Source organism: Nyctereutes procyonoides, unplaced genomic scaffold (genome assembly GCF_905146905.1).
Source record: "Nyctereutes procyonoides isolate TBG_1078 unplaced genomic scaffold, NYPRO_anot_genome, whole genome shotgun sequence".
NCBI classification, from domain to species: Eukaryota; Metazoa; Chordata; class Mammalia; order Carnivora; family Canidae; genus Nyctereutes; species Nyctereutes procyonoides.
In genome coordinates, this window is record NW_026575120.1 from 29,542,531 (window position 1) to 29,567,312 (window position 24,782).

A 24,782-nucleotide genomic window follows, 5' to 3' on the forward strand; every position below is an offset into this window, starting at 1 on the left:
TGGGAGGACTTGAAGAGTGGTCGGGTGAAAATCGAGGGTGATGGCAAAGTGGCCGTTTTGTGCACATAGTAGATGATGGGCTAAGAAACAGCAGAATGGGGCCTATTTTGTTAGTGAAATCATGAACTTGAGCTTGGATGTGGTACGTTTCAGGTACGTGTGAGGCATCAAGAGGGGTTCTAAGGTAGACAGACAATAGTGTAGATGGTAGGGAAGACTGGGATGGAGGTGATATTTATGTCTTATCACATTTAAGAGGATAATAAAAGCTGAAGCCATGGATGACACTGTGTCAGGAGAGAGTAAAGACAGGAGAGAGAGCTGGGGAACTTCGACTGCCCAGTGCATAAAGCAAAGTGTTTATGACCATTGTGGAAGCTACAGTGAATTCCTGCTTTTATTTTTATTTATGTTTACAGTGAGGAGAGAAAATGAACAGGAGGGGCAGAGGGAGAGAGAATTTCAAGCAGACACATGGGTTGAGTGTGGAGCCAGACTCGGGGCTCAATCTCATGACTCTGAGATCATGATCTAATCGAAATTAAGAGTTGGATGCTCAGCCAACTGAACCACCTAGGAGCCCCAAGAATTCCTGCTTTTAGATGGAGGTAGGTGAGAATGGGTAGCACATGACATTTGATCAACCCTGATAATCAAATAATCTAAGTTTACCATAAGCTGTGTGTGAAAATACTGGAAGGAAATCCTTTCCTCCACCTGGAGTCAATGCTCACTGGTCAGGACAGTAATTTCCATTCACCATGGTACTTCCTGGCCTATGTGGCCTGAGGACATTTGGTATTAGTTTGTGTGGGTTTTGGTTTGCTTCCCTTTGTTTGGAAGGAGGGAAGGAATTCCAGGTCAATGTCTCAAAATCAATTATTTGGGGGAAATCACACACAAAAAGGAAAGCTTGTCTACACACCTAGACCAACGATGGTTTCTAGAAACCTGGGCAAATCTGGAGTCTCTTTCCAATATATTAGATATTTGAGAAATGGAAAGCAGAGGACAGAAAGAATGCTCTGGAGCACTTTTCATCTGGTAGATAAAGTGAAGTGACAGTTTTCAAGAGTAGAGTCAGAGCTCACACTAATTTGCATTAGAATTAGTACTTTTTTGGGGGAAGACTTTGTACCAGTTGTATTCTTTCTTAAAGAGTATCCAGGAGTACTGGAGTCTGACTTCCAAAATGCTCACAAATGTATTCTAAACATGCTGAATTATATGAAAAACAAATTCCTGTTGGATTTTTCTGACTGGTACAATGCTTTATTTAGGAATACAGCTTGGCCAAAACACATCCCAGGACATGGCGTGTCATTGTTAGCATCTTCTATTTCCTCTGTGCTGAATCAGGAACTCGGAATGTTTTTGTATTCGTGCATCATCAACATTTAAGACAGCAGCACTCCTTTGGTATGTTGAGTATTTTTCACTGGTACATACTTCATTCCTTGCATTTGTGAATCACTTTCCATTAAATTCCTATTACCGTCTCTTTAAACATGTTCTTTTTTTTCATAAATAAAATGTATAAGTTAATTACACAAACTTGTATAAGTATATGTAATTTATATATATAAATATATTTATTTATATATTAACTATAAATATAGTTAATCCAATTTACAATAGCTTATTGTTAAAGATCCTATCAAGTTCACAGACACTTAAATAGCTGTCTTTTAATGTAGGATTTTAAAAAGACTAGGACTCTACACTATTGTGTATTTTTTTCCTTTAAGATTTTATTCATTCATTCATGAGAGATACAGAGAGAGAGAGAGGCGGAGACATAGACAGAAAGAGAAGCAGGCTCCTCGCAGGGAGCCCGATGTGGGACTCAATCCCTGGACCCGGGATCATACCCTGAGCCGAAGGCAGACGCTCAATCACTGAGCCACCCAGGCGTCCCTACATTATTCGGTATTTCAAATGAATGTTGTATTTCTTACTCTTTAATAAAAAAGCGAAGCAGTGGAAACAAACGAGGAGGATACCAGGTTCCTTTGTCACAACAGGTCTCAAAGAGTTGTTTAGCTGGTATAACCTTATCATCCTAATTTGTCAGTGACATAAAATATTTAAGCTGTACACGGTCAAGGAATCTGTTAAAGGGCCTGTTACAATGTGCTTCCTAACAGAAGTGTGTTCACTGAACATCAGCTTTAGCTCCATTTTGCATCATGTCTGAAACTTCCAATTATTTTATTCTTCCTCAGTCCCCAAGCTTGTGATAATGTGGTTCCTCACACTCAGAATGTTTAACAGGATTTAGCGGGCTTCAACTGCTTGATTTAGATCCAAGACTTAATCATGACAAGTTCCCAGCTGATGATCGTGTCACTCACATCCCCACAGGGCCTGGTTTCAAACAGCATGTTGATATGCCCTGAGCTCTTCTCAGGGCGACTGAGGGCCAATGTCCACCATGCTGGGAACAGTGGTGGGAAGGCCCATGAGACCACAGAGGAAAGGAAATTGGTGTCATGTTGCTTGGAAAAAATTGCATTTGGAAGCCATCATGTACATTGATTTTTTTGTTGTTGTTGCTGAAAGCCATATTTTTGCCCTTTGTCTGTATTTTTGCTAAGTTGTTTTGTTTTGATATTTAAAACATGTGTCATTGTAAGCAGTTGTATTTTTTTAAATGCCTTTTTGCTTTCCGGAGTAGCAATGTCAACTACAACAAAAATTAAAAACAAGCTCTAGGGAAACAATCATTTTTGTGTTTGACACTTAGAATGTTTATAGAAATTACTTAAAACATTAGTAAAGACTTTAGCAAAAATACTAAAAGGAGATGAAGGAAATGAGTATGCCAAAAATAGAACTTGGAAAAGAAGAAAAAAAGTTTTATTAAATATTTATTTTTATTCCTTTGAGAGATCTTGGGGGTAAGTTTTTCCCTCACCGGGATGTCTTATTTGTATTGTTCCTGTTTTATTCTTAATTTCATCTTTATGGTTATCTCTTCTGCTTAAATAGAAAGTTGTTCGGATTATTATTTCTATGTAGGTTAAGCTACCCAAAAGAGTTGAAAAGAAATGGTTTTATTCAGCCACTTAGTAGCTGGGGTTTAAATGTCCTCTTGTACTTATTCATTAATAAACAGAATGAAGAGGCTCCCAAGAAGAGCAAACATAACCTGGTTGGCAATCTTATTTTTCCTGCAAGATAAGACTTGCATTCCTGGTTTTTTGTTGGTTTTTCAGGATACCAGACATTTGGACTATTAGATCATCTGGTGCATATTCAGAGTAAATATCACTTGTGTTTTTATACCGTCCACAAGGATAAAGAGGTATGAACCTAAAAAAGAATGTCTGAGAGGGATTTTGGGAGAAATGTGCTGAGAAACCGTTACTTTTTTTCTTGTACATAGCTCTTTTTATAGTCAGCTTGCTATCAAACCATACTGTATAGTTGTTCAGCGTTTGGGGGTACCCATCATTCAGATACATACTTTTAGATATGTGTTCCAGGTGTTATGATAGATTTTAGGTATGTTTTCCCACTATGACTTCACATAATTGCTTCATTCAGAGAGATTATCTTCAGATGCCTGGGATGTGTTGCTGGCAAAATGTTCTACAAAGCTAAAAGGTATTGATCCTAACAGCTTTGAGAACATTCTGCAATTTACTGATCATAGTACAGAGTCTTTTCTTTAGGACCACTTGGCTGACCTGAGTTCAATGTCTTTGCTAGCAGAGTTCCAAACGCTTTTGAAAATAGTGGAAAGGTCATGCCTCTGGGCACTGTCAAGGTAAATAAGGTGAAACCTGTGTTTATATGCATGTATGTCTTGTTTGTGTGTATTTGTGTGAGTGTGCATTATGTGTTTATGTGCATGAGTGTGTGTTAAAAAGAGGTTGAAGAATTCCTTCTAGAATGCAAATATTTTCTTTTAACCTAACATTACTTCTAAACAAAATAGTGGAAGGATTCATTTTGAATGCTCATACGAGGAGAATGTGTTTGCATATATATTCTATATGATGTTGGAGACAACATAAAATATATTTTTAAAGCATCTTCTATTGGAGATATCACAGAATTCGAGCTTCTGCTGTGTTTGACTTTAAACTTTGGTATGCTAATGGTTCTTCAAGTAAATTTATCAATGTAGTTATTTTTAATCTCTGGTGTTAATATCATGGCACTAAAAGTTTCCCAAGAGACAGAAAATATGAAGCCCCTATTTGTAAGTAAGCAACAAACTTTATGTCTAAGAAACAAAAATTCTCTCCCGTGGATAGTGTTTTAAATATAAAGTTTTCACAGTCTGTAACAGATGTCTTACTAATTATCATAACACTTTGGTGAAAGTTTTCATCATACTATCAAAGTTAGTCATTCTCAGAGTTCACATCAGGATCTCTGGGGTACTTGTAGAGATTCTCAGACTCCACTTCAGACCTACGATAGGGCCCAGCAGGTGATTCAATATCAGGCTGAAGTTTGGGAACAGCTGACCCATGACATAATACAACATGGCCCTGGCAAAGATCCTCACACCATCACGAACGTAGGCACCTGCTCTGTATTAAAAGGCAGTAAGAACGGTAAGATTTATAATATGAAGAAAATTACTTTGAAGAAGAGTGAATCATAATGTTCATCTTTTTGTACAACTAATGCAACTATTATCCAGATTTGAACTGGCCGCCCCTGCGATCTCCATTGTAATTCTTCCTGGACACAGACAAACAATTTACCACAAACACCATCCATCCCTTATCTTATAATAGTGACCTCAAAAAGAATATTCATTTTAAAAAAATCCTTCAATAAAATCTCCGAAGATATGGACATTTCTAATAAAGGTATAGTTTAAGGATTTGGATGAGCTGCTGGGTAAATGGTACAAATTCAGAAGATGGATGCCTTTTTGGTCTCTGCAATTTCCCATGACTTACTGTGTGCATGTTTAGGAAGCGAAAGAACAGATTTTATACGATGTCCCTTATTTAATAAATCTCTACATTCCGCAACTTACCGCATTTTGTTTCTTCAATTTTTGATTGAAAAAGACTGATATGTGTTATAACATGGAAAATTCTTCCTCTATGATGGCAAGGTATTTTTCCTCTCTCAGTATTTGCAACCACCTGGTCAGGAATAACATTTGACAATTCACCAATAGAGTATTCAGTCAAATTCTAAAAAATGAAACGAGAACATTTCATCGGAACAGTAAGAAACCAATGAGAATTGATAGAAAACTCCATTGTTTTCTTTCATTTGTTTTTCTGGAAATGATTTTGGTTTATAAGAGACCACAATGCACAAGGGTGGATTGTGATAAAAGTAAAATTTATGAAGTGGGTAGACAGTGAAGCATGTTATAAAATTTGCAAAGAAAACTGGAATTCACTGAAAATCATCTCTCCCATTGCATACCTTGGTAACTAAACACCAATAGAGATCTTAGAGATGTTCAGTGTTTCTGCTTTTTTTTTTATTAAAATGCAAGTGTCTCTTGGGATGGCATGCCGGTATCAACTAAAATTGTAACAGTATTTGTTAACTAGGAACTCATGCTAATGAGCCAAAGAAAATGTTCTGGGGAATGTGAGTACTTGAGTGGGCTACGATAGGAAGAGAAGTGCTAGGGAGAAAATGTAGGGCATTGAGAAACAAATCACCTATTTCATCATTTCTTGGAGAACCCTGCAATATCATACTACACTAGGAATTTCTGGCATTTAATGTATGGGATGCTGTATTGGGCTCAATCTGCAAAGAACGGTTTATAAAATGCAGTGCTTGTTCCATTTTTTTACCTTGCTTCTTGGAATGAAAACCATTCTGAAGGTCATCTTTTCCTCCTTGTAAGATTATTTTTTATTTGACAAAAATCAGTTAATTTGGAGGAGAGCGAAGCTGTATGTCAATGAATTGGTTGCAAGCTCATCAGGCAATCAGACGTGAGATCAACACAGCTGTTGGAACAGTAACAGCCAGGAAGATTCTAGTCACAGGCCAGTCGGGAGCACAGGAGCAAAGAGATTCTTGTCACATGCGGTGACACCAGCAAAGATTTATTAATATATTCCTCCAAAAGATATTTAAAATCAGTGCCATGCTTTCAAAGCTTATAAAACAGCTTAATAGTAACATGGGTAGGGTTTTGGCTGTTCTTAAACCTCTTCCTTCATAAGCAAATACTACTTTAAAAAACTGGGCATATAAAAATCTAGTTTTGTTATTCTGTGAAGGAACATATACTATATTGCATATTAAGATTTTGTGTATAATATATTTATTTGCATACAGAAATATGTATTTCTATTATACATTTCATTACTTTATTTATAGAATATGTATATTAAGCATACAGCATATTCCAGAAAGATACATTAAATATGCACACAGTTCATGCTGCAGCGTGCACCCTTTTAAAAGAAGCATATTTAAGAGGCATGGTATTATATATACATGCTGAAAATACACTTTGCACAATTCATCCAGCTTTGGGTGCTTCCCTAATCTACTGGCAACACCAGTGCTGTGGTTGTTGAAAGGGATATCATCAAACTGGGGAAAGGCAACTACCAGTGAACTAAGTAGGAGAAAATAAAAGTAGATTGCATTTCTAAGTATGTGTTGCCATCATTTTGAATTCACGTCTTCCCCAATGTAAGATCTCCAGGATCAAAAAAGCAGTGAATGGACAAAGAACAGAAGTGTTTGGGACCCCCAGCTTCCACATTCAGATGGGAAAGCTTATCCCATGTGACTTATTATATTGGCAACTTGGTCCTAACACTTGGGAGTTGGTATTAAATTAATGCAAACTGGTAAAGGGAAATCATTTCTTTAAAGAAATGAATTGGCTTTTTGACATTCTTAATCTCCTCTTCTTATAAGACCACTCTGGAATATTTACATTATTGCTATGAGGAGAGAAGAAATTCTTGACAAATATTCACCTTTCCAGTGAAAATAAAGGAGATGAATCATATAGTTTCTGAAAAGAGGCTCTTAATGTTTTTGAAAGGAAAAATGGCAGCTCCAATAGAAACTGACCACATCAACTGCAATCATTTTCATGGCCAATTACCAGCAACCTCAATTGACTGGACTATGTGACAATCATAATGGGACATGATGACGTTGGAAACAATGTGCTGTGTGCATGATCTGGTGATTCTGGATATCTCGATGTCTCTTGTGTTCCCAATCTGTGAATTACAAATACACCAGACTCATGGATGACAGTGTGTCTGATACACAACTGGTGAGCACTACCTTTTTCAAATAGGTGAGCAATTTACATTGATATTCTAATAGTGATACAGGATTATTTTCCCATTTATACAAAGCAAGCTCTAGAGTTCCTACTTTAGTAGACCAGGGTTTCTTGACTTTGGCACTTTGACACTTTGAGCCAAATAATGCTTAGCTGTGTGTGTGTGAGGGGGTGGATATCCTGTACACTGTAAGCTGTTCAGCAACCTCCCCGGGTTCTATCTATCAGCTGCCAGTAGCTCTCCCCCAAGTTGTGACCATCAAAAGCGTCTACACATTGTTCAATGTCCCCCGGGGAACAAAACTGTTCCTGTATGACAGCCACGGGAATAGACAAATCCAGCAATAGTTAGTGCAAGCCTTTGAATACAATCTCTGCGTCTTCCTAATCATCTACCATGTTCAGTATTCTTCCCATTTCTCTGATTCCAGTTGACAAGGCTTCCATGATGTGTCAGTCTATATTCACTTCCTTGCTGTAATGCGTGATGGTTTCTCTTCCAGCAAGGTTGTGGTAGCTGTGGCGAAGATCAAGAACAGAAGGACGGAAGGGAGGATGTAATGGCAATGAAGAGCAAGAGGCAGTTTGATTCACGGTGAGCTGAATCGTTAGAGTGGACCAGAAAAGACCCGAATCGAGAATCCTGAATCCTTGAATCCAAAGAGTTCATCCCAACTAGAGCTGAATCTACATCATAATAGCACAACAAGTTACTAAGTGAAATATTCATCCAGTCACTTGTTTCATTTACAGCAAACCAAACAGCTCATTGGCTTGATGTCCCTTCCATTCCACTGATTCACTGATTTGAAAAAATAAAAGCAAATACGGATTTAAATTTGTAAACATTTACATTGAAGTAACTATAGAGTAAAGGAATCTCAATGAACTGATACTGTGTATTTATATATAGGAGATTTGTAGGGGGGGATGACCTGACCGAAGTTATTCAAACAGGAAGTTATTTTTATAAAGGGTAAGTTACATATAACTATTGTTCACAATTCGCTTCTTACTAACTATTCTTTTTTGTTGTTTGCCTTGTGCTTTTTTTTTTTTTTTTGACTCTCAAAATTGTTGAGGTGCCATCAATGAGGCAAGTCACACAAAACAACTCTAAAGTGCTAAGGTTTAATACTGAAAAATTAATCATGCTACTCACATTGGTATTACTGGTCAAGATATCATAAGGCCCATAAATCTAAAATGCAAAATAGGATATTTGAAGTGGGTTTTATAAACTTGATTTCTATTGGTTGGGCCATTGTTAGAAAATCTGATTTTAAAACTATAGCACATACAGTAAGAAAAAAAGTTGAGGGATAGAAATAGCTAGACGTGAATCATTACAATCATATATTTCTTAGGGGTACCAAATAAGAAGTCTCTACATGGACAAGATTCTATATAAAGCCGCCATTTGGGTAATAGTTCCTGATCTGACTTTTTATGGTCTAGAATTAAAGAAAATAATGAGAAGTGACATAGGCACAGCTACCTGCATTCTTCTTCAGATTTTGATGATCTTACTTGGCCTCTGTTAGTTATCCCCTACATTTCTGCCACAAAGATTACTATACTTCTATGGACAGAATTTTGAAGATAAAAAGTTTTAGGAAGAATTAACAATTTGAGGAAGATGGAATATGTGGTTTCAGGAAATGTTTTTAAAGACTTTTTCCTCCTCCGTGGGACAGAGGATGGCTATAAACAACCTCACTGGACTATACACTGAATATCACTCATTAGCAGGTATTAAAGAGAAGGCCTTATTCTCTTGGGACAGACCCAGAAGTCATTGGTGCCATGAGAGTATGTTAATCCTATTTAGGATTAAAGCAGCTTCATCCTGCTGACAAAGGCCAGAAGTTCATGTTTTACAAGTTAGCCTTTCATACATGGGTCAGGCAAATTCAGGTTGAAACAGAATGCCCTCTCAGCCTTCTCTCTTCCTTTTGCAAAATTCATCTGGCCTCAGTAAACTTTCTCTGACTCCAAATGACTATTTAATTTGACAAAACCTCAATTTAAAAAATGACTTTGGTTTCTCAAGCATGTGTATGTATTGGTAGGCTATCCGATTAGCATAAGAAGCTCGTTTAAGAGAAAGCCAGATTGGTGAAAACAATTTCACTTAAAGGTTCATAAGCAAATTAAATGTTTATAGGCTTTTATATTCCCAAAGAATGCGAAGGGCACAGTGGGCAGGGGTGAAAGCCCATTTTCATGGCCGTGTCTGGTTGTATTTAGTGAAAGTCCTGCAGATTTTGCCCTTACCCAACGTAGAACAGGGAAATATAAAAACCAATGCCATAATGAGAAAAATAATGATGTGATCTAGTTATGGTTTTTACTTGTTTGCTTTCTTTTGATTGTGGGAAAAGGAAAAGGTAAGGGGAAAAGAGCATTTATTATGTCGCAATTCTCCAAATAAAACTGTAACAAAAGAATAATATGTGCTTAACACTCTGGAGACCATTTCTACATCCTGTTTTGATCCTCTTTCTTCACTTCTCCATTGTGTGATGCCTATTTCCTTAGGTTTAAGTCTCCATGTTAGCTTGTCACTGTGGCATTTCATCCTCGTATGGACACGCAGGAACAAAAAAGAGGTGGGAAAAAAAAAGGAGTGAGGTTATTCTTCTTGTGCAGGATAAAATTGTAGATTCAGAAGCCCTTCTTCAAGAGAGTACGGGAAAGCGTAGATTGTCCCTTAAATCTACTACTCCAAGCATGTCTCTTTCATGGTCTCATTGCTCCGAAACTGACAGGGTTTATAAGGTGCGGGTTTCTCAAACTGGAGCATAGGCACGATAAAAGTGTCACTGTTAGGCTCCTTAATTGCACATTCCATAATAAGACTATAAAGTGCAATGGCAGAGATTTTTAAAACTGGGAGCTCTTTTATCCCTTTTTTTCCCCCAAGCTCCCCTGACCACCTTCCTTCTCTACAAAGATGTTTTACCTTGTAGCGCCTATGTTCTTATAATGACACATGAGAAGATGTTTAAAGGTCTTCTTGAAGGTGGCGTTACAAAGTGCATAGCAGGCGGGATTGATGGTGCTGTTGATGTAACAAAGCCAATAACCAATTGTCCACACTGTGTTGGGGATGCAGGGTGCGCAGAAGGTGTTAATGAGCACCATGACATTGTATGGGGCCCAAGTGATGATGAAAGCCAACAGAATAGCCAAGATTGTCCTGGTCACTTTCTTTTCCCGCGATGGAGGAGGCTTCTTTTTGGCGGGCTGCTTAGTCATCTTCACAATCTTGCGAGCTACAATGTTCTGTTTTTCATCTCCGTTCTGACCTGCAGAACCAACTAGTTCCACGGTGGTATTGGTTGGGGTACACGAGTCACCTTTTTGGGTCTTGGTGACAATTTTGATGCATGTTTGCTTAGAGTTCTCATCTTTGGAATGGCCCAGGGAAGTGGAGACGGTGTTCTCATCCTGGGTTACTTCATCATCTCTCATATTAGAGGCTACGGCACTGACTGAGGTGGAGTCGTTGGAGCTCTCTTTCTCCTCTCCCTGGACACAGTTTTCGGTCACAGCATCTCTGGGGGCTTTGCCATTCTGGATTTTGTTGTGCTCCAGGCCATCATCACTGCCAGGCATGTTGTTGTTGTTTGGCTTCACTATCCTCCCTTGTACCAGACTTGGAGAAACTGGGTCTTGGTTAGCCACAGGCTCCTTCTTTTCCTTCTTTATCCTGCTCTTGCTGGCTCGAGATATGTGCCAGTATAACACAGTCATGATGATCACAGGCAAATAGAAGGCTGCGATGGCAGTACCAAAGGTGACAGCAGCATTGGAGAAAAACTGAATATAGCATTCCCCATCCTCCACAGTCCTCACCCCTACAATGAACTGCCAGAAAAGAATGGCTGGGGCCCAGAGGATAAAGGAGAGGACCCAGGCAGCTGCAATCATCATACCTGCCATTTTCGTGGTCCGCTTGACTGGGTAGGTGAGCGGTTTTGTGACACAGAAGTACCTGTCAAAGCTGATAATGAGCAGATTCATCACTGAAGCATTGCTGACCACATAGTCCAGGGCTAGCCAAAGGTCACATACCACAGGTCCCAAAGGCCAATAGCCAATCACAGTGTAGAGGGTGTACAAGTTCATGGAGAAAACACCAATGATGAGGTCAGCACAGGCCAAGCTGAACAAAAAGTAATTGTTGACGGTCTGGAGGTGACGGTTGACTTTAATGGAGACCATGACCAGAATGTTCCCGATAATGGTCACCAAACTGAGGGATCCAGCCACGAGGACAATAAACACCACTTCAAATGTCTTATAAGGACTGGTCAGGGCCAGGCCATTGCTAGAGGAGTTTGTTGAGTTATTCATTTTGTGTTCTCTAATCAGTAGCCAAGTAGCCAAATACACATTTAAACCTGCAGGGAAATAGAATAAAATTAACAAATATAAACAGTGCATTAAGATATATCAGATTTCTTGCTTCTGAACCACAATTTTTTCTCCCAAATCTTCATTCCTTCCCTCCTATGTTTATTGTGTCTCTCTGCCCCAATTTCCCATATAAAAGGCAAAGATATTAACCGGAAGATTCAAATGATCTTTGCGGGCTGGCAATGTACTTGAAGTCTGATAACATTTTGAATGTGTCCGTATCTAGATACGAGTATCTATCTATCAATCAATTTAACTGAGTATACTATCTAAAATTTTTTTTAAGATTTCATTTATTTATTTATTTAGAGAGCATGGAGGGGGAAGGGCAGAGGAAGAGGAGAGAGAGAATCTCAGGCAGACTTTGCTGAGTGTGGAGCCTGACGTGGGGCTCGATCTGATGACCCTGAGATCATGACCTGAGCCTAATCAAGAATCGAGTGCTTAACTGACTGAGTCACGCAGGCACCCCTGACTACACTATTGGCGAATTAAACTGAATGAACTAAAGTTACATGTAAGACAAAGCATCAAGAGGCTTCTGGTATGTACATAAAAATTAATAAGCCGATGGGAGGAAGAAAGTAAAAAAAATCTTATAATAGTGAGTATGTGACTTTTATAGTCAATAGTACCTTTCCACCTGGTAGTTTAAGCCTTTTTCGTAATGATACTGATATGGATATCAGGGATAACAAGGATAAGACAGCAATAATTCATTAGCCAGTATCCTTCCCCCAGTGACTATTATTTTTCTCTAATCATTGTTTTACACTTATAATTAGTATCACATACCTAACATTTCCAAAACTCGATGCCCTGCAGAGGAAGTTATTTATTCAATGCTTATTGACAATGATTATGTGAATTTTTTGAATGTTTTATTCTTCAAGTCACTACCAAATTTATTATTCTACTGTTCTTCCTGCCAAATCTTTGGTACAGTCAGGCTAGGATTTATATTTGTTTGTCAGAAGAGGGAACTGAAGCCCAGAAAGAGTCAGTAGTTTTATGTAAGGACACATATCGAGTCAATCACAGAGATAAGACTATGAACAAACCTCGGTTTGTTCGAGAATTTACTCATTCACTTTATCCTCACATACCTACTGGGCAACTTCTCTGTATTAGGCATTTGCTATAGGCTGGTATTCAGTGATGATTAAGACAAGGTTCCCATCGGGGAGAGGCGCGTGCTCTAGTGGCAGCCATGGGTCACTAAAGTAGCAATTATTAAACCTGAGTGTCCTTGCTGCTGTTGTGTTTCAATAAACACATAATTATCATTTTTTCAGCAATATCACCAAAGTCCGGTGACAGACTACATCTAGGAAGTTCTAGTTATGCCAATGTGCACAGAGGTCTCCTCAGGGATGGTTAAATAACTTATGAAATACTCTGATAATGGAACAGTATGCAGCCATTAGAACAAAGTGGCGGATACATGTGTCCTGGCATTGGTGGGCAAAGTTAGAGTTAGAAGATGGGATGATCAAAGCAAGACTCAGAACATTATAGAATAGAGTTCTATTTAAGCAGAAAGGTGATTACGTCTCTGATATGAATCTGTAGATCTTGAGGAAACACTGAAGACTTTACTTAGAAAATGTTGTTAATGATGTTAACATCATTTAATGATGTTAATAAAGTGTGACTTACCATTTTGCCTTCCAAAATTATACATGAGGTGTCAGATATTGTACCGAGAAAAAGGGACTTAACAAAGTGTCATTTGCTTTTGGCATCAGATGGTTCAGAATACTGCCCGATGCTTCCATTATGAATATATCCCCTCATAATTAACCCAAATGCAGATCTCCAGGCTCACTCCAGAACTCCTGATTCAGAGCTGTAAGCCATGTTAGGAAACACTTTCAAAGCCTCTCCTGTTGGTCCCGTATGTATCATCCCACCCTTGAATACCACCACCTATCTCTCTGGGCTTGGTCCTCATCCATCACATCAACATTCCCAGTGTCTCATGTGTATTATATTTAGGAGTAAACACTTTCTTCCATAGTCCATTCCTCACTGGGGTTTATGAAGAGTTTGCTTTTGCTAAAGCATAACACAATAGGCATCCACTGGAGATCTTGAAACGTATCCCCCAGCAGATACGGGAGGACTACCCCAGGCAGAGCCTTTAGGTTTCCACTTTTATAGATTCCCCTGCTCGTTCCTTGACCTGTGGAACAGTGATTGATATACCTAACTAGGATTTCTCTTCTTCACTGGAAAAGCAGTGAATTTTGGCTTCTGAGTCTTCCTAGTTCTACCATGCAGCTCACTGCCTCAAATGCAATTGGTGCTCAAAAACGTTTATTGAATCAAAACAGGATTAACAATTAGTATTATTAATTCAATCTCTGCTTACCCAGTGGAATTGTTTCATTAACATTTCTCTTTTTTTTAATAAAGATTTTATTTATTCATGAGAGACAGAGAGAGAGAGAAAGAGAGAGAGAGGCAGAGACACAGGCAGAGGGAGAAGCAGGCTCCATGCAGGGAGTTTGATGTGGGTCTCGATCCCGGATCTCCAGGATCATGCCCTGGGCTGAAGGCGGTGCTAAACCGCTGAGCCACCCGGGCTGCCCAACATTTCTCTTTAACAGCACTTTTTAATTTTTTTTGGTCATGATTCATACAACTGTTTATTCACGAAACTTATTTGAACAAAGTGATTTCACTAATCCAATCATTATTCCAGTGATTCCTTATTAGCTAAGGTAACTGGAAGACAGGATCCCGACTTGCTTATAAGCTTGCTTTTGTCTACTCATAAATTCATTGGCATTTTTTGAATTGAGTTGTATTTACATTTCACAAATTGTTCATTTTAATACATTTTGATTGAAAAACACCAAACATTTACTTTCTGAATGTTCTGTTTGACACTTTATTCTTCACATTCATTTTAATAAAATGTAGGACTATATTTATTTTCACTTTATTTTTTTTTTTTTTAAATTTATTTATTTATTATAGTCACAGAGAGAGAGAGAGAGAGAGAGGCAGAGACACAGGCAGAGGGAGAAGCAGGCTCCATGCACCGGGAGCCCGATATGGGATTCGATCCCGGGTCTCCAGGATCGCGCCCCGAGCCAAAGGCAGGCGCCAAACCGCTGCGCCACCCAGGGATCCCCTTTATTTTCACTTTAAAAAGACTTTTGGTGACTTCCTCTGGAGAATAATGTATAAATATGACATTTTGTCAAAAATAGTTAGGTCTCTTATTTTGTGGATTAAGAAATAGTAAGAGTAAGTGATTTGTCCACAGTCATCTGGCTTTTGCCATTGCTTGTGCTAAGAATAATATCTGTGATTAGTCTAAAACATCAGAATAGTATAGAGATGTATGATTCTATTTATTTGCTAGTTTTATTGCCTCCCTCCCTCCTCTGCCTCTCTTGTTTAGAATGAACATACATTACATTTCGGCTAAAAAAACAACAACAACAAAAGCCCCCAAAGAACAAAGAATCCAGAAAGCTAAAAGAAAACAGTCTTGGGACTTTCAAACACATGTTACTTCACCATATATTGACAACTCTAAAATATATAAACACGTCTTATGACCCCCTTGATCTGAAGACAGAAGCTCAGTTTCAACACTACTGAGTGAGTCTGCAATTAAAACTCACATCCTCACCTTTGAGCTAGATGTTCGTTCTGTTTCCCTTCTCCACTTGAGAATTATACTTTATCCATAACATGTGAAATTGTCAGGCATCTGTATAATGCGGAACTTTACCCAAAGGTTGCTGGCTAAGCCACACTCTGTCTGGGGGACCTGGAACTCTTACCCAGGGAAAACATAACCAATTTACATAATAACCTACTTTTCTTGCTATCAATATCCTCTAAATTCTTAGAGTTCTAATATTTGCTCTTTCATACCAAAGCCATATGTAAAACTGGAAAACAATTCACTTAGAAGCAAGCACAAATGTCTGAGGGATGGCACTCCTCTGATTCCCTGTGACGCACCAGGTATGGAAGGCCTGCCGCTCTTCTGTGAAAGAAAACAGCTTCTTATTGTCACCCTCTTCCCACTTCTGCTGTTTACATTTCTGTAAAAGTTTTTACTTCTGGTGTGGCATCCTAGGGTTTTATTAAAGCAAAAACTGGGGATCCCTGGGTGGTGCAGCGGTTTAGCGCCTGCCTTTGGCCCAGGGCGTGATCCTGGAGACCCGGGATCGAATCCCACGTCGGGCTCCCGGTGCATGGAGCCTGCTTCTCCATCTGCCTGTGTCTCTGCCCCCCCCTCTCTCTCTCTCTCTCTCTGTGACTATCGTAAATAAATAAAAATTAAAAAAAAATTAAAAAAATAAAGCAAAAACTGTTACATCATTGATGAAATAACATAATCACAACTAAACAATGAAGGTGAGCTTCAGGATTCAGTATGTGAAGATGGCAAGTGTGTAACAACCATTTGGTATTTTACAATGTTAGCATAGGACTAAGTTTTGAAACTATTATGGAAACTTATGAGAAAAAAAAATGTTTCCAGCCTTAGGTTTTGTACTACTTACTTGACTCTACCTAGCAGTGAGGAATGCATCATGCTTTAATATTATCCTTGCAAAGTTGTGAGTGCTAATCTCTACTCTTAATTATTAGCCGTGAGAGTCTGATCATGTCACCGTGAACCTTAATTTTCTTTTTTTCTGAAACAAGAATAATAATAACCTTACTTTTCCTCTGGAGCTGTGGGAAAGTTCAAAGTGAGATAAAGTCTCTGAAACATGATCTTTAAGTGTTAACATTAAGTGCCATTAGTATTTACATTTGTTAAATGGGTATAAATTAATCACTTTTCTCTATAGTTAGAAGAAAAGTGTGTGTGTGGGTGTGAAACAGACTAAGAGTGAGGAGGTGTAGTGGTAAGTGATAATACTAAATTATCTATGATATCAGGTTATCAATAATATTAAATCACCCATGATGTCACAGCAACTCCTGAAGTGATTGTTATTATTATATACTTTTTTATACATGTTGAACAAAAGATCAAAGAATTAAGTTATTTGAGATTCAAACCCCAAGTGCCTGATCCAGATTCTGCTACAAATATTTATTATTTGTCTGAGGAGCAATCTTACTTGGCAGCACATTTGTGCCCCAAATATTTATTCCTCTAACCTACAATGACTAAGTCTTTTGCCCCAAATTCAACTTGGGTCCTTGGTTTAGACAACAGAGGATCATCGTGTCTGGGCTAAAACTGTGCCTTATGGGCAGAAAAGGTTCACAATAAGATACAGAAGAGTAGGTAAGGTTCCTGATTATGTAAATATATGACATTTAAGATTTAAAACATTTTCCTAAAAGCAATCATCAGAAAACTATGTCACCATGTGAATTAACATATAACCTCTTGCCAAAGTATTCATATCAATTACACAGAAGTTCAATAACATTTCTATGAAGTTATGGAAAGAATGCTAATTAAAATGATTTAAAAAATAAATTCTGATATGTATTTAGGTACACAATGGAAATTAAATGTAAAAATGGGATATGTTATATATATGTTATATCTTATGTTATGATATATATATATATATATATATATATATATATCAGCATGCCTGATATATAATGATCTCTTCATAGGTGCTTTTACAGTGTAATAAGCTAATCATAAATTTATCAACATCTGGGTAACCTAAGTGTCAGAATTTTTTGCATGTTATTTAATTATCACAATAACCCTGGAAAGAATTATCATCTTTTCCAGTTTTATAGATGACAATGATTAGAGAGCTGGCAAGTACTAAGGCTATGGTTCAAATTTAAGTATTGACTCCTAGGGCTAAGTTTTTCCCACTCTGCCACCCATGACAAGAAACTTGATTAACTGATAGATTAATTTAAAGATTTTATTTGTTTATTCATGAGAGACAGAGAGAGAGAGGCAGAGATACAGGCAGAGGGAGAAGCAGGCTCCATGCAGGGAGCCTGAGGTGGGACTCGATCCTGGGACTCCAGGATCATGCCCTGGGCTGAAGGCAGCACTAAACCAAGCCACTCGGGCTGCCCAGAAACTTGATTTAATAATAAAAAAATAATAATAATTTTCTACAAAAATAAGTTAGGATGCCTGGGTAGCTCAGTGATTGAGCGTCTGCCTTCAGCCCAGGGTGTGATCCCGGAGTCCCAGGATCGAGTCCCGCATTGGGCTCTCTGCATGGAGCCTGCTTCTCCCTCTGCCTATGTCTCTGCCTCTCTCTCTCTGTCTCTCATGAATAAATACATAAAATATTTAAAAAAAAGAATAAAAAAAGTCAGAAGGAAAAAACAAAGAGAGAGAGAGAGAGAGTCCATGAATGATAACCGGAATCCAGAGAGAAGATATGTAATTATACAACAAAATTTCAGAACAAGAAATCAAGAGGAAATCACATGAAGTTGACTTTATAATTGTTTATATTTATTTAACTTTTGTTTTTCAAATGTAATCTTGGTGTATATTACTTTTTATAGATTTCTAATTTCTGCTGCTATTTGAGTACATTACCAAAAATGGCAGGGTGTTCTGAGTGTTCTCTGTCCATGTCTTTCACACTGAGATCTGAGACACAGCCTAACTGTTGAGCAAAGATGAGCGATAAAATCATCAGCCTCACCAGGGTTGCCTGGAAGTCCTTCAACTGATAGAGCAATAAGGCCCAGGGTAGCTTTTTAAATTATACACAGAAGGGCTAAATATGCAGTCTATTCTGAGATAATTAAAAGTCTACTTCAACAATATTGTGCCAAGATATCTAGTTTTCAGTAAAAAATGCTGCTATTACAGAAAATATGAAAACAATAAGGATGATACAATATAGTATCTTAGAGAAACATCGGACTCTTCGTTAGGAGCGAGAGTACCTACTACCAAGGAGCTAGCAGAGACTTTCCCATCATTTCCTCTCCATCTTAAGAATGAGATGTGGTCATACACTTTATTTTACATTTTATCGCCAGTTATTTAACATGTGGAGCCTGTGTTTAATTTATATATATTTTTAAAAATATAATATATTGTATAATAATCTGCTGAGTAAGATACTAACTGTAAAATTTCCCTGACATTGGAGAAATAACCATTGGGGTATACAGCCTATATTTTGTAAACATTCAATTAATCCCATTAGATTATAAATAGCATTGGTACAGGTATTTAATAAGCTTTGGGGGGGATCCCTGGGTGGCACAGCGGTTTGGCGCCTGCCTTTGGCCCAGGGCGCGATCCTGGAGACCCGGGATCGAATCCCACATCGGGCTCCCGGTGCATGGAGCCTGCTTCTCCCTCTGCCTGTGTCTCTGCCTCTCTCTCTCTCTCTGTGACTATCATAAATAAAAAATAAAAAATAAAAAAAATAAGCTTTGGGAATGTTCCTTCATCAATGATCAGTCACTTCTGCCATGAATGATGGTGGGGTGAAAAGAAAGAAAAACAAGAGAAACAGAGAGAGATTATAAGGAAGTCTGAGGAACAAAGTCCCCCCTTTTAAAGAAAGTTTCCATTTGGAGACCAAAGCAGTAGATAACACAGTTTGTTTATATTAGGACGACCCCTACAAATCTTGAATGTCTTTCAATTTTACTTACAAGTTTGAGAACGATCTGGCCTGGGGCTCAGGGGACAGTGCAGCTCTGATAGCTGAATACTGACGTTCCACACTCTGGTTCTTTGACAACATCAGGCAGAAATGGAGTAAATTTCCACTTTTTCCTCCCATTTTAATCAGACTTCTCTTTAGCCAAATGACACATTATGAGTGTGTATACATATTGAGAGATTTCTCATAACTCCTGGATTTTACTACATGAGGAGGAGCTGTGGTGGGGTGGGGGCTGCAAGAGCAACAGGGGCCCTTTGGAAACCAGGGCTATCTCTGCTTTTTTTTTTCAAATTTACTCTAAAACACCTTATTGAATTTCTTTCTTTCTTTCTTTCTTCTTTCTTTCTTTCTTCTTTCTTTCTTTCTTTCTTTCTTTTTCCTTATTGAATTTCTTTTGTGGGCAGATCTTCTTATGCCTTCAAGGGCTTCAGAGGATGGAAGTGAAGGAGGAATGAATGATCAAACAAAATCAAACACGTTCTTGTCCATAAAGAGCTTATAATCTCAGAGAGACAAATTACTGATGGGATTTCCAGCTACCCAAAACAACCCTGGGCCAATACAATGACAGGTGTCAAGACTCAGAATGCATGGAAGAAGGCTGGTCAGGTTTGTGTGTGACATTTATATATATTGTGTAATATGTAAATATGTATGTTTTATATATATATTTGTATATATCTGTACACGTATTACTGTGTTCTCAAGGTTCTGCATTATATTACATTTCTCAGAAAAGTACAATATACTCATAGTGCTGTTCACTCCAGTGCCCTGAGCCTGACAAGCTATAGGTTCTGAAATCCACAGTAAGACAGCCATGAACTCACCTACGCTGGGTTTTTAATTCTATCTCAAAGAATATGTCAAAAAGGATTTTAGAAGCAATGTGTAGACTCGTTCTCATTTAGAAAACTTCAGCACAGAACTGCCGACTTCACCGGAAATGCATTACATAAAACATCTGAAAAAAGAAAACCACACTTACAACGAATTGCATTTATCAAGCTGTATCCTTCAGGTGTGCACGCGTTACCCTATGCAAGTTGCACTTACGTAAACAAAGAAAAACTGTAAAAGCAATTGGTAGAAAAACAGTGGAAGTAGCAGAAACAGCAATCTGATCCCCACAATAACACACACACAAGAGAACTCATGAATTTCTCCAATGTAGAAACCTTAAAGAACCTTCGAGCCTTTATTACAATGTACACATGTTCGCAGCTTTGGCGGCCTGTCAAACATACTATTCTTAGTGACGCTGGACAGACTTCCACTCCATATTCGCCAAACTATCTTTTCCTTTCTTTAAAACATATCCTAAACCACACTTACTCTAGAAATATGTGATGACTAAGAGGGAAAGAGACCTTAAAATGGTTTAACGAGCACCCTAGTCCTTGCCTTTGTGTCTGCGGCGCATTTTAGTCACTTTACCACACAGTGTACCTCCTGCCAAAAAGGAAAAGAGGTCTGGACAACTATACACAAAACACACTATGTGATAAACCATTCTTTGGACTTTTTAAAATGAAATTCCATCTGAGTAAGCACGGGAGCACCCTTCCTTCTCTGTCCTAAGAATCTGCAGAGCTTAGTATTGATGATGAACATAATCTCCTAAATGGTGCTGACCACACAGTGTGCTCTAGGGCCAACAGCCACAAAGCTGGAGAAAGCCCTCTGTCTAAAGGTTATCATGCCCTGACAAGGAGAGTGAAGGGAAAAATGGAAGCTATCCTCAGAGAGCTACTGAAAGTTGTATATGATTAGGCAGCTGTATTTGAGTCGATGTCTGTGTCTTTCTCATCGTCTTGAAAAGTTGGAAATTTGTATAGTCAGCTTTTTAAAAATTTTGTCCTGTTTTTTTTTTCTCCTAAAGTCGGCAGGCTGCTGGTTTAATAACTCTAAATTAGTTAATTCATTGCTTTGAATTAAACATGTGAATCAAATTTGCAGAGGAGTTGAGGCTTGTTATGACTCTGACAGAAAATTCTAGAATGAAAGCTGTTGTTCCAGAGAAGCTGAGCAATTGCAAACAATGCATCCCTTTAGGGATCTTTTTCAATGGCGCACATGCCTTCCACTGGAAGCTGAGACAGAGCGCAAGGCAACATGGAACTTTGGGTAGTAGGTCAAGGACAGTTTTGAAAAGAGAAGTAGGCCACCTGGGTGGCTCAGTGGTTGAGCACCTGTCTTCGGCTCAGGTTGTGATCCCGGGGTCCTGGGATCGAGTCCCACATCAGGCTCCCTGCATGGAGCCTGCTTCTCCCTCTGCCTGTGTCTCTGCCTCTCTCTCTGTGTCTCTCAGGAATAAATAAGATCTTAAAAAAAGAGAGAGAGAGAAGAGAAGTTAAAATCAGCTTAGGGTCAGAGAGAAGCTAAAAGAGTTGTTAAGTTACTATTTTTCCTCTGAAGAGTAGACTCAGATAATAGGACCAGAAATTGTGAAAAGATTAGGAAGTGCACACAGAAGTGAATTTCCCTTCTTCTGTGTACGCAGAAGATGCAAATTTAGATAACACATAACAGGTAAGTAGAGAAAAGGACACTCGGTTGTACCTAGGAATCTGTATTTATTGTTAACACGTTTCTACTTAATGCTAGGTTGAGGACAAAACGGGGAAGAAAATCAATACATGTGTTGCTCTTTTCATAAAAAGACACACATGAAAAGTAAAGTGTATTGCGTTTTATAGACACAATTTTTCTCTTTAAATAAATGTACCCTCCCCATAAGTATAAGCTTCGTTGTTCTTCTGGTAGCAATACCTAGCATGTAGGTATGGAGTCCCAAGGAATGAATTCACCTCCATAAGGGTAAATTTGGGTTCTTTAGCTTTTCAATGACAGAAATGACATAGGCCTCATATGCCTATGACTCACATCAGATTCCGTGACACTATAAAAATAAGATAGTAATGAAGTGTAGAGAGTAATGCACAGCAACTGTTTTAATTGTTCCCAATCGAAAGACAAAATGATTGTTTCCTCAGAGTCTGATTGCAGCCTATTTCTAGAACAGAGCAAAATGACCATCGTGTTATCTCATGAAAATGTGAGAAATGAGAGCACAGAGAAGATTCAAGTTTTTACTAAATGATCTAATGGCAATGAGATGGGGACACACAAAAAACTGCATCAACTCAGTAAAGATTTTTTTTTTTAGGTTATTTATTTATTCATGAAAGACACACAGAGAGAGGCAGAGACCCAGGCAGAGGGAGAAGCAGGCTCCATGCAGGAGCTGTGTCTCGTCCCAGGATCATGACCTGAGCCAAAGGACGACGCCCAACCGCTGAGCCGTCCAGCTGTCCCTCAGCAAAGATTTTTGTATCTAAAATACTACTTTAGAGTTCAAGCAAGATTGGTCGGAGAGAATCAAGTTTTATGTGGTCAATCAGGACAGTCCATCCTTTCACCTGCCTGCAAAGAAACTACTTTCCTGGTGGTGACCACTGGAACCGCGCCCCTGTTGAATGTCTGTAGTGTTCGTCACCACCACCACTGCCTCACCTTCTCTTCCTTTCCTCCACCCTCCTCTTCCCTCTCTGGGCTCCACTAGCTCAAGCCTGTTTCAGTATTTAAGTACCCAACTCCCCCACCTCTTCTGATTCTCTCAACACTTTGGAAAATCAGAGCCCTCATTCAGACTAATCTAGGATTTGCCAGCTCTGTTCTCTTTTCCCAGGAGGGGGGTTCCCTATTGACTGTGTCCAGAGTGAGAGCCCTGACAGTGACACTTCCCTCTTCGAATTACTGCATCTTGGCTGGTAAATATCCCCAGCACAGCTTACACGCTCCACCTTGTCATCTAAAAAAAAAAAAAAAAAAAAAAAAAAAAAAAAAAAAAAAAGTAGCTAAACTTCAAGCAGTGCACATTATTGAGGTATTTGAATACCATGTCCGTATCTGAATAATGCCTGAGAAGGGGAGATGGTCAGGTAGACAGGCTGTGCATGGGTGGGGGCTTGTGCACAAATCTGCTGGGTGGGATGTTTTTCCTCCAAGTACAATTGTACCATCAGCCAACCAGTTTTAGTTTATGTTCTCTCAAGGCAGGACTAGACAGCTGGACCTTGAAGAGAACATGTTAGAGTAGAATTCTGCGGTTAATTAATCCTCCTAAACAACTCAAAGTGAAAGGAAATAGAAAATTGAGAGAATTTTCCCTGGACTCCCTCACCTAACCACTGTGCATGCAAGTGTGTGTCAAGGGTGTCCACTGACAAAGAAGTAATAATGACGCATTGAAGAAGAAAAGAAGGAATGTCTCTGCTCTTAAGAAGGTCTAAATCTAGGGAAATTCTTTCACAAATGTCACTTCCTCTTGAGGAAGATAGCAGCAAAGGCCCACCAGCCTGGTTATCCTTCTAAGAGACACATAAGCCAAATGGCTGGCCTCTCTGCCCCATAGGGTGGTCTAGCTTTTCTCTCTATATCAGTTATTCACAGATAACTAGGGAGGGTCTGTGGATACAGTACATAAAGCTTTGGTGTTGCACCTGAGATCAAAGCCTATCTCTGCTACTTTCTAGTTATGTGAAGTTAAATTTGTTGACTCCTTTTCCACATCTAAGAGAGGTGGAAAATAAAATTTTTCATTCAGATTTTTAAAAAATATATATATAGTACACAAGGCTCCTAGCAGATGCTTAAGTAATCACGATTATCAAGTTCATTATCACTTAACATGTTTTTTGGTTTTTTTTTTTGTTTTTTTGTTTTGTTTTGTTTTGGTTTTTTTTTTAGCGAGAGAGACAGAGAAAGAGAGAGTGCACATGTGAAGAGGGGAGGGATGGAGGAAGAGGGGGAAAGAATCTCAAGCAGACTCCAAGCTTAACTGGAACCTGACGTGGGGCTCTATCTCACAACCCTAAGATCATGGCCTGAGCCTCAATCAAAAGTCAGATGTTTAATGGATTGAGCCACTCAGGTGCCTCTAACATGGTTCTAACGATAAGCAGAGCACTAAAAACGAATGAACGAATGAACCAGAACGAAAGAAAGAAAGAAAGAAAGAAAGAAAGAAAGAGTGTACTCTGTATTTCTTCTCCCAAAATAAGGAAGCAAGTTGAAGCAATTTTTAATTTTGTAGGAGCCTATTCCATGCCACTTTTATTATTTGCTTGCATTCATCTTAAGCATTTGGGAAATCCCATGATCATTCTATAGTATCCTGATTTTTAATGCCAAGATGGTAAGAATCTTTGATCTAAACTTCAGGGAACTTTAGTCTAAAAGTTAGTGGCTAATTCTCTTCCTAATTGAAAGGTCACATGGTCAAAGACAAACCTCCATTTAAAATTCCTGCTAAACATAAGGAATATAGTCAATGATATTTTAACAGTATTATTTGGTGAAAGAGGGATCGTAGCTGTTCTTGGGGTGAGCCCAGTATAAGGTAGGAACCTGTGAATCACTATGTTGTATACCTGAAATTAATGTAATACTGCGCATCAGTTATACTCAAATAAAAA

General features: G+C 38.6%; 1 protein-coding gene across 1 annotated transcript in view; it reads right to left on the reverse strand.

Annotated features, from left to right (window-relative positions):
* Nucleotides 1-6,213: 6,213 nt before the first annotated feature.
* Nucleotides 6,214-24,782, reverse strand: part of CHRM2 (cholinergic receptor muscarinic 2) — a 144,941-nt gene continuing 126,372 nt past the window's right edge. The window contains exon 2 of the mRNA XM_055334631.1: nt 6,214-11,670. Within this exon, the coding sequence (XP_055190606.1) occupies nt 10,223-11,623 (1,401 nt within the window). The 5' untranslated portion in view covers nt 11,624-11,670 and the 3' untranslated portion in view covers nt 6,214-10,222. The remainder of the gene's footprint in view (nt 11,671-24,782) is intronic.